Raw genomic sequence first — 10054 nt, 5'->3', positions numbered from 1 at the left:
TTTACATTATTTACATAGAACAAATCTGGCACCTGCTTTTCATTTCAACAAAAATAAGTGCACATGAAATGTCCACTGCATATATTTTATTTCATCATATTTTATCATTGTAGTTTATTTATAAAAGACAGTATGGCTCTAGATCATATAAGTAATCTCCATGCATAAGAATCAGTCCAGTCTTGACATTTAGTTCAGGGTGATTGCATTGCATCGATATCCTTCCTTACAGTGAATGAGAAAAGGATGAGGTAGCTCTGGGACCTTCTCATGGGTGAGCTCTGATTCAGAAATATTGAAAAAAAGTTTCAAATGAACTGATTTCCTGAAGCAAAGGGATGTGCGGTCAAGTGGAGTAATATGACTCTATGAGTCTCATGCAGAGGTGAAAAGGCACTGTCTGAAACAGGAGGCACTGAAACTCATTTTACTTGTGCATCTCATCCCATAGTGTCAGCCCTTGCAATACTATTCTATAGTATCACATGCATTACTATTAAAGGGGTCATATGATGCTGCTAAAAAGAACATTATTTTGTGTATTTGGTGTAATGAAATGTGTTTATGCGGTTTAAAGTAAAAAAAACACATTATTTTCCACATACTGTACATTATTGTTTCTCCTCTATGCCCCGCCTTCTGAAACGCGTTGATTTTTACAAAGCTCATCGGTCTGAAAAAGCAAGGTGTGCTGTGATCCGCATTACCTCCTCTCCTAGGTTCACGAAACGGTCGTCCATAAAATGCATTGCTGTTCTGTTGTAAGTGATCCAAATAAAGTGCTTTTGCTTTCGCACTTAAACACACAGCGTCTCCCTGACATGCTGCTTCAACACTAACTGCGGTTACTGACACCATGCCTTCTTTCTTTGCGTGCACATTTGCGGCGGGATTATGCAAATATTTCCACATAGTGGGGTAGATATGTGGGGGCGTGTTAGAATGAGCCGTTTTAGGGGGGCGTGGCAGAGTCTTAACTTTGATAAAGAATATCTCTTTGGTTTTGAGACTTTAGTCTTTGCAACTTCAGGGATCTTATCTATGCACAATCAGCTTGTAACACTCCAAAGAGAAAGGAAAACTTGAAATCGCATCATATGACCCCTTTAAATTACATGCCTATAGGAAAATCAACATCTATTAAAGCAGCATTTTCCAGATCCATGTTGCTCACAGAACATAAAAAAAAAAAAAAGGCTTTTGAGTTCTGGAGGATTTTCTCTGCCTGAAGCAAGACAGATGAGGAATCACTTTTCAGAAAGTTTCAGTCTGGATCTCATTTTCTATAAAAAATATTATGGGAATTCTTGTTAACCCTTGATCAAATCAGGCACTGAGCTGCATCATACGAAACAGGCCGTGTTTATGAGAAACCAGTTATGAGATTCCATCAGCCCTGACGCCCTTTCAATAATTGATCGAATGTATTACAAAAAGTATTGGATGCTACTGTCATTCTGATGAACTGATATGTGTGCAGCTCGCTTCTCTGCTGAAGACATCCATCATTCAGACAGAGTGAGAGTCAACAGTACAACAAACAGCATGAAAGATCTACAAACTAACCCATGTCTCAAAATTGTCCACGTCCTACGCATTTCCCTACAGGTCTTTTGAGAAGAAACACGTCTAGACAGTGGCCAGCATTCGATGTACAGCTAATTAAAAATATCAGTGAATAATTTGAATCTAATCTTCATGCAAAGCTATCATATAACTATTTTAAGACTTGGAATATAGCTTAAAAGTCATATTGTATACTTTTAGATGCATTTTTTCCTTTATGGTGGAGTATAAATTAAATTGCCATCCACTTTTTTGTTTAATAGAAAAAAATAAAATAATATTGTGTTATATTATGGGTGAGTAAATTAAGACAAAAATTTTCATTTCTCGTTGAAGTATTCTTTAAAACAACATTGTGAATAGATAGATATTTCAAATTTATATTTATATATATATTTCTGTGAATTTAGATATTGTGCCATCAATTAAAAACATGCCTGGAAGTATCCGTGCAAATTAGTCATATATTTAAATGTTTTTGTAAAAATATACATCGGTAAATATTGCTGTTTATTACTGTGTATTGTTAAATTGGTGCATATATATATATATATATATATATATATATATACATATATATATATATATATATGTGTGTGTGTATATAAATTAAATATAATTTTTCCTTGAGGTCTTTCGAAAAAGTGTAAATTACAAGCAGTTTGCACGATAGTCAAATCTGTGCAAAGGATGTTTCGTTACGCTCCATGGGGTTTTTTTTTGCTTTTCATAGTGTTGCTGAAATATATTAAATAAATGTTAAAAAGAAATCGACATATATACAGTACAATACATATAATAATGCAGATAAATTAAAGACATACTTGCATGAGAATATTTAAAACATGTAACTGCATAATAATCAGTGCAAAACACTGCAATACAATTTGGAAAATTATAGGTATAAAATTTCATTAGAAATATTAGGCTACAGTATCACATTGCCCTTTGGGAGGTGGAAGTATAAGGTAAAGGGATCGAAATGCATAGTTTCAGCGTACAGTTTTGATTTGAATCGCTTGTCTCGGCTTAACGTGTTCAGCAGAAACACAGTACCCACAATAAGTGAGTGATAGAGTGATCATGTGCATGAGAATGTGGTTTAGTTCAGTCTGTGCTGTTTATAGACCAGTTATAGGGCAGATAGCTCACTTTGATCTTTCCTTCTGACAGCAGAGCCTGTAGATTCCTCTTCTTCTGTGATGCTCCCATATGGTCAAACACCCAGTTCAGCAGCTGAAAAAGAAAACATTAATAACTCAGCAAGTGTATGTTTAAAGACAGAACCAACCACTTGCATTGTATGGAAAAGAGCAGCTTGGAAATTCTGCTAATTATCTCCTTTAGTGTTACACAGAAAAAAAAGAAGGAAAAACATAAATATGAATGAACTATTTATTTCTGGGTGAACTATTGCTTTAAATGAAACCACATGTGCATGAATCGAGAGTGATGATGTATTTTAGTAATACCTTCTCATCGGTGCCTCCAAAATCTGCCTTGTACCACTTGAAGATCTGGCTGAGTTTCACTTCTCGTCCCACGCTGTCAATCACGCAGCTGTCGTCATTCTCCAGGAACGCTTCTGCTGCAGCACGCAACTGACTATCAATGTCCTGAAGTGACACATGCAGGGAAATCTGACTGTAAAACACTATATGTGACCCTGGACCACAAAACCAGTCATAAGGGTCTTTTTTATTATTATTGAGATTTATACATTATCTGAAAGCTGAATAAATAAGCTTTCTGTTGATGTATGGTTCATTTTTGGCATAAAAGAAAAATCGATAATTTTGACCCATACAATGTTTTTTTTTTGGTTATTGCTAAAAATATACCCAAGCGACTTAAGGTTTTGTGGTCCAGGGTCACATATGCTTTACTCTTGTCAGAAAGAATGTATAGACTGTATTGTAATTGAGAGTATTCTGGATGTTAACCTGTGGTGTGTATGTCTTAATTGGAGGGCAGCCCTTTGCACCACAGTTCAGTGCAAAATGAATGAGAGGCTCAACATCAGGAAGTGCCAGCTAATGGATGAAGACACGCATTACTAATGATAATAACATTCACATATATCCTTTACTCCAGTGTTTCTCAGCCTTTCTTGTCTTCAATACCTCCACAGTTTCAGTACACTACCATTCAAAAGTTTGGGGTTGGTGTGATTTTTTAATGATTTTGAAAGAAGTCTCATGCTCACCAAGTATTGCATTTAGTTGATCAAAAATACAATAAAACTGTAATATTGTGAAATATTATTATTACGATTTTAGAGAACTGCTGTTTTCTATCTTAATTTATTTTAAAACATAATTTATTTCTGTGATCAAAGCTACATTTTCAGCATCATTACTCCAGTCTTCAGTGTCACATGATCCTTCAGAAATCATTCTAATATGCTGATTCGCTGCTCAAGAAATGTTTATTATTATCAATGTTGAAAACAGTTGTACTGTCATCATTTTTTAATGTTTTTTTTTAATAAATAGTTCAAAAGAACAGCATTTATTTGAAATAGAAATCTTTTGTAACACTTTACATGTTTTTACTGTCACTTTTGATCCATTTAATGTGTCCTTGCTGAATAAATTAATTAATTCAACTTTATTTCCAGATTCAAGGTCCATTAGCAAAAAATGTAGAAAAAAAAAAGAAAGAAAGAAAAAAAAAAAAATCTTACTGACTCCAAACTTTTGAAATGTATAAACTGGTATAATCAACATAAATTGACAGGTTTAGACTTACATAATTACAGTGAATTGTTTTTTAATTATTTTAATCTATTTTCAGTCTTCTGACAGCCCTATATTTTATTTTAAAGTCGTATTTTCTGATTTACAGGCTTAATAAAATAAACCTGAAATATTTCCAAATTCACCTTGAAACTGCTTAAACCACTGAAAATGTTGCTGTTGCTAAAAATGTGGTACCTTTCTGCCATAAATCACAGTCAATAGAAATCAGAATTCACACTGACATAGTTTTAAAAAAGGGTTCCAAAATTGTTTTTTTTTTTTTACCATGATTCCAAAGAAAAAACTTTTTTTGTTTCCTAAAGAACCTTTCAGTTCTTAAAAGAACATTTTTCTTAGTGCAAAGAAATTTTAATATTCTAAAGAAACTTTTTCTTCTAAAAAGAAACTTGAAATGGAACAACAAAGATTCCGTGGATGTTAAAGATTCTTCCTACAACCATAGATACCCATTAAAAAACGTATATAATATATACCCGGAGTGGGAACAAAGTTCACATCCTCTTCCTGGAATACCTGCAGTCGAGGGTCGTTCCTGGAAAAGGGCTTCAGGAGTTGTGCCACACCTTTGCGATTTCCTCTAAGCACTCCATTTTCAATATCCTGCAGTGTGAACACCTCACCACCAATGAAGTAGCTCACATAGTTGAAGAACTGGAAAACATGAGACCAAATGTACAAGCACTGAAAGCATTTCACATTTCCTCTTTCTATTGTTGATCAAAACAGCAAAATCAAGCCAGAAGAACGTTCTCCACTTCTCTTACCCGATACCTTTGCCATATGTTTTTGGGAAAGCCCAGACGCAGGTTCCCGTGGATGACGAGGGCGTTGTAGATGTTGATAAAGAAAGCCAGTTTCTCTTCACGACTCAGAGACAGCAGCTCCACACGCTGAAGGTGGACAGCTAGATCACAGTACCGCTCAAAGCACAGACTCCGGGACATGGCCTTGTAATCAACTGTCTGGTCAAAAGTGAAGATCAGACGGTCACAACGACATACCTTTCTTATTTAAAGCATAATAATGTGGCGTCACGCTCCTATTCACCCGCCACAAACATCAAATGTCTGATCGCAGGTAGCGTTTGTGTCTGTGGCGAATCCATTGAGCATGGTCTTGAATCTGTTTGATATGCAGTGTGTGAAACGGTGTGATACCTTGCCATCTTCAGAGAGATGATCAGAGTAGAGTTTCAGGATCAGATTCCTCAGTGCCTCCGAGAGCTCACAGGCTGCTTTGGGCAAGTGTCACAAACAATGAGAATAAGATTGACTGAAACATCCAAACACAAAAGGTCTTTTTTTTTTCATTACGCAACTGATAACTAGATATGTGTTTCCTGAAGGAAATACCAGCACTTGTAAGGCAGCGAAAACAGTTATAGTGTTAAAGTTATAGGTAGGTTTATGTTTTAGTGTAAATGAAATGTAGCATCAGTCAGTTTGCTGTTATCACAGTGATCAGCATGTGATTAAATGATCAAATATTTACAAGAAAGACAAGACTAATCAATAAAAGTATGCAAATAGATTTAAGAGAGAAGATTAATTGAAATTCAGTAAGCAAATATTATGAAGACGTCATTGTTGATGTCATTCGGTCTTTTTTCAAGAAGGATGCTTAAAATTATAAAATAAAAAAAGACAGTAGACATTTATAATGATATAAAACATTTATATTTTAAATACATTATGTTCTTTTGAACTTTCTATTCATCAAAGAATTAAAAAAAAAAAAAAAAAGTGTCATGAACAAAATAAAAAAAATTAGGCAGCACAACTGTGTTTGACATTGATAATAAGACATGTTTCTTGAGCAGCAAAAAATTAAATGTTAAAATATATTAAAATAGAAATCAGTTATTTTAAATTGTAATAATATATCACAATATTTATGTTTTTTCACAATGTTTTTATGTACCTTTCTATTAAAAAAAAAAAAATCTCACAGACCTGAAACTTTTGAACATTAAATCTGATTCCCCTTTGCATTTGTGCAACAGGCATGTTAAAATGTTCAGCATCTGCAAAAAATATGCTCCACATTAGGTATCACATTTTGATGCAGCGTGTGTAGACTTAAATGGAACGCTGCAATTGACACTGGTCATGATTAATTCATTGCTGCACCTGTAACCGCAATCTTGATTATTAATTTAACTAACTGTGTGAAGCCCTAATTATAAAAACTAAAAATAGACGGGACATCTACACCTGAAAGTCTGAAATAATACTGGATAAATAATATTTATTATACTTTATAAATAATATTATAAAAAAAACAATACATGATAAAGGTGTCTGTAGCTTAAAGACTTAATTGACTGCAGTTTTATACTCAATACAGACACTTCAATAGCAAGCAGGTAACTTTGAACAATGAACCAAACTCATAAGCGATTAAAGAATCATTGAGTGTAACTCTTTGCTTTAGAGACGCATGCAAAACACATACAGTTCAAATGCATCCTCACCATTAAACTCTGGGTAATTTCACCTGCTTCCTTCCTATCTACAAAGTGCAAGTAAGTGGAACCAGAGCAAGCAATGAGAGCCAACACCAATGGCAAACACGGTTCAATACGCCATCCTTTCACTGGTTTTCACAGTAAGTAAACACAAAAATGTCTTTGTGGGCAGGAACTCATCATTACTATTCTAGAATAGACTAGGAATGTGTCTAAAAGCTGAAAAATGCCATATGAAGATAAGCATGGTATGTGTTATATAAGTATGTGTTAAGATAAGTGTTATTTAGTATTATTTATATACTATTATAGTATTTAGAAATATTTTTAATTAGCTTTTATCATTAGATTTTCTTTTTCTTGCTGTTATGTGCTTTTGATATTTTATTAGTATTGGTTTTATTTCTATATAGTTTTAATTCATTTTTATTTCTTTTTGTAAGTTGAAAAATGCTACATGAAGGTAAGCAAGATGTCCGAATCTGAGGTTTTACCATCTACTAAGATTATAAATGTCCATTTATTTTCCTATTTTATTTATTTTCCTATATTCTAAGATATATTCTAAGACGTACAGCCATCTGCATTAGACTAGAAATGTAGAATAAAATACCAAAAGTTTTGCAGAATTGGCAGTATTTATGTTTCCCATTTTGTTAAACTACTTAAATTAATACTTTATTGAGAAAGGATGCATTAAATTTAAAGACGACTTGCATTTTAAAACATTCAAATAGAAAAAAGTTATTTGAAATTGAAATAATATTTCACATTATTTCTGTTTTCATTGCATTTTTGATCAAATAAATGCAGCCGTGGTGAGCATAAGAGACTTATGCTTAGACTTTCAAAAACATAAAAAAAAACTTACAGACCACAAACTAGTAAAAACAAGGATGCTTTTTTGAAAAAAAAAAACAGCTCAGAAATGATGTTGATAAAAAGCTCAAAAATAAAGCAGCTGGGTTGCACTGTGTTAAGATATTTTAGTAGTCAAAGCAAACAGATACAAAGAGTTTGTCACCTTCTCTGAACTGAAACAGGGCTCTGTTATAACCATTAATAACATATAGCATACAATTTCTAGTTGTATAAAAGCAAGGGAGAGACCTTTAGGGGATGGACTGATTCAGTTATCTTTCATCACTATAAACTGACAACAGCAGATATCAGTGGAGAAACAGCTGGTGATATGGAAAGGTTGGCTCATGCAGGCACAAAAAAATACAAAATAAAAAACCTTGCCACGTTCCTTAGTTAAAAAAAAGGGGGCAACACAAATAGCAGTCATTCCTTCAACACTCTAGGCCAGCAACGAGTATAAGGAAGTACTGTAGGAAAACTACCGAGTAGGGCTGCACGATTAATCGAATGCGATTGTCATGTTTATTAGTCACGTTGAATCAATAAAAGCAGTTGAATCTTCTGTTTATTCAGCTGCAGTGATAGGCATTTCCTGGGTTTCTTCTGCGAGGCGTATTTGACGTTTCAGCGCGAGAGCGCCCTCTGGCCTTTGGATGGAGATTTACTGCTGATCACAGAACCGTGCTTCACTGAAAGATACGCATAACAATCGCAGCTTCTGTCGAATCGCGATTTCAATTCCATTTCGATTTATCGTGCAGCCCTACATCCGAGCATGTTTTTCTGAACACAACAACAAGCAGACTGTTCATGACATACTAACCTCCATCAACCTCACCATCAGAGTCAAGGCTATTTTCCCCAGGTACAGGCGGAGCATCCAGCGGCACGGGTTCCTCTCTTACTGACAGGACGAGACGTTCCAGCCGCTCAGGATCCTAAGAACAAAAAAAACAACAACTCTATTTTATTGCCAATTTGCTAATTTCCCAGAAGTAAATATTAAGCCAGCTGTTAGTCAATAGTGAAATCATGCATCAGTTACTGTTTCTTGTCTCACCAGGTTCTGGAGGTCCTCGTTGTTTCCCACATACAGGTTATTGAAGAATATCTGTGGTACGACACTGTGACCTGTGAGCTCCTTCAATCGTGCTCTTAATTCTCTGTGCTTGTTCACATTCACATCACACACAGGCACACCTAGCGTACTCAGAGTAGCTTTGGCCTGTATGCAGTGTGGACAGCCTGGCACGGAGTACACTGTTACCCGTCCCCTCATGACGGTCCCGTCCTCCACCATCACTGCACCTGAAAGGTCAGAGTAAATGCAACCATCCAAACATTTGAAAGTTGTCACGTCAATTCCCTGAACATTTCTCTCTTACATACAAGTCGTAAAACTAATGAATCAGTTAATAAACAGGCACAAGATGTACATTCTGGTGTCCCAAGACTTTTTTAAAAAACCATTACAGGCAAAAATCCTGCATTTAAGATAAACTATATAACATAAAATGGTCTGGGTGTCTTAACATTCTTTATTTTGTGTAACAATTAAAACCATAAAACTTAGCTAACTCATGCCATAATTTTGGAATAATATATTGAACTGATATTCAACTGTAATTATAATTAATTAATTAATTAATTAATTGCAAAGGCTTTAATGGCTGTCCCATATTTTGTGTGTGCATATTTTTGCTAGAAATCACAGTATATTTATTAGTATTTTAAATGATCTTTTATTTTAATATTTTCAGTTTTAGGTTTAGTCATTTTGCTTTGGTCTTTTTTTTAACATTTCTATTTAGCTTTATTTTATTTGTATTTCAGTTTTAGTTATTTTCTGTACTTCAATTTTAACATTTTATTTCAATTGGCAAGACAACATTTCTTTCATTTTTCTAGTTCTTTCACTTTTTTATTTAAATTTTTATCTAATTTGTATTTTATTTTATTTAATCTTTAGTTTAATGAACAAAAATAATGTTATGCAGTTTTAATTTTAGTTAATAATAACACCAATGATATTTTATTACAGTATTGAGACACGGTGGTTGCAAAAATGACAAAAATCACTTAAAAGGGACAAATTCATATTCACTCATATTTAGCTGAAACCCCTCAGGTTAACAAATATGATCTGATGGCCAAGCACCTCCATTTATGCTTGTTAAAAAAAGAGACATTTTATATAGAGGTTTTACTTTACTTTACTTTACTTTACTTTTAGTCATTTAGCAGACACTTTTATCCAAAGCTACTTACAAATAAGAAAAAGTAATTAAAAATAAAATCTAAAACTCTATAAATACTATATATATATACACATTTAAGAAAATAAAATAAATAAAATAAAAATGACAAATGCATACAACAACATTTCAAAACTAAA

The 10054-nt window shown here is 33.8% G+C and overlaps 1 protein-coding gene across 4 annotated transcripts in view; it reads right to left on the bottom strand.

The window, feature by feature from the left end:
• Positions 1–2163: 2163 nt before the first annotated feature.
• Positions 2164–10054, bottom strand: part of LOC107713722 (uncharacterized) — an 8662-nt gene continuing 771 nt past the window's right edge. For 2 of the 4 annotated variants that reach the window (XM_016519318.1, XM_016519317.1), the window contains exons 2-9: positions 8720–8967; positions 8483–8597; positions 5486–5562; positions 5093–5290; positions 4842–4979; positions 3510–3599; positions 3039–3182; positions 2164–2802 (exon numbers count right to left, since the gene is read on the bottom strand). In XM_016519318.1, coding sequence (XP_016374804.1) covers positions 2674–2802; positions 3039–3182; positions 3510–3599; positions 4842–4979; positions 5093–5290; positions 5486–5562; positions 8483–8597; positions 8720–8959 — 1131 coding nt within the window. In that variant the 5' untranslated portion in view covers positions 8960–8967 and the 3' untranslated portion in view covers positions 2164–2673. Of the gene's footprint in view, positions 2803–3038; positions 3183–3506; positions 3600–4841; positions 4980–5092; positions 5291–5485; positions 5563–8482; positions 8598–8719; positions 8968–10054 lie in introns of all 4 variants that reach the window. The other 2 variants (XM_016519320.1, XM_016519319.1) reach the window with 2 other exon arrangements.

The sequence above is a fragment of the Sinocyclocheilus rhinocerous genome, unplaced genomic scaffold (genome assembly GCF_001515625.1).
Source record: "Sinocyclocheilus rhinocerous isolate Xijiao unplaced genomic scaffold, SAMN03320098_v1.1 scaffold2584, whole genome shotgun sequence".
Lineage (NCBI taxonomy): Eukaryota > Metazoa > Chordata > Actinopteri > Cypriniformes > Cyprinidae > Sinocyclocheilus > Sinocyclocheilus rhinocerous.
Note: the sequence above shows the minus strand (reverse complement) of the source record. Positions and strands in the feature narration are given on the sequence as shown.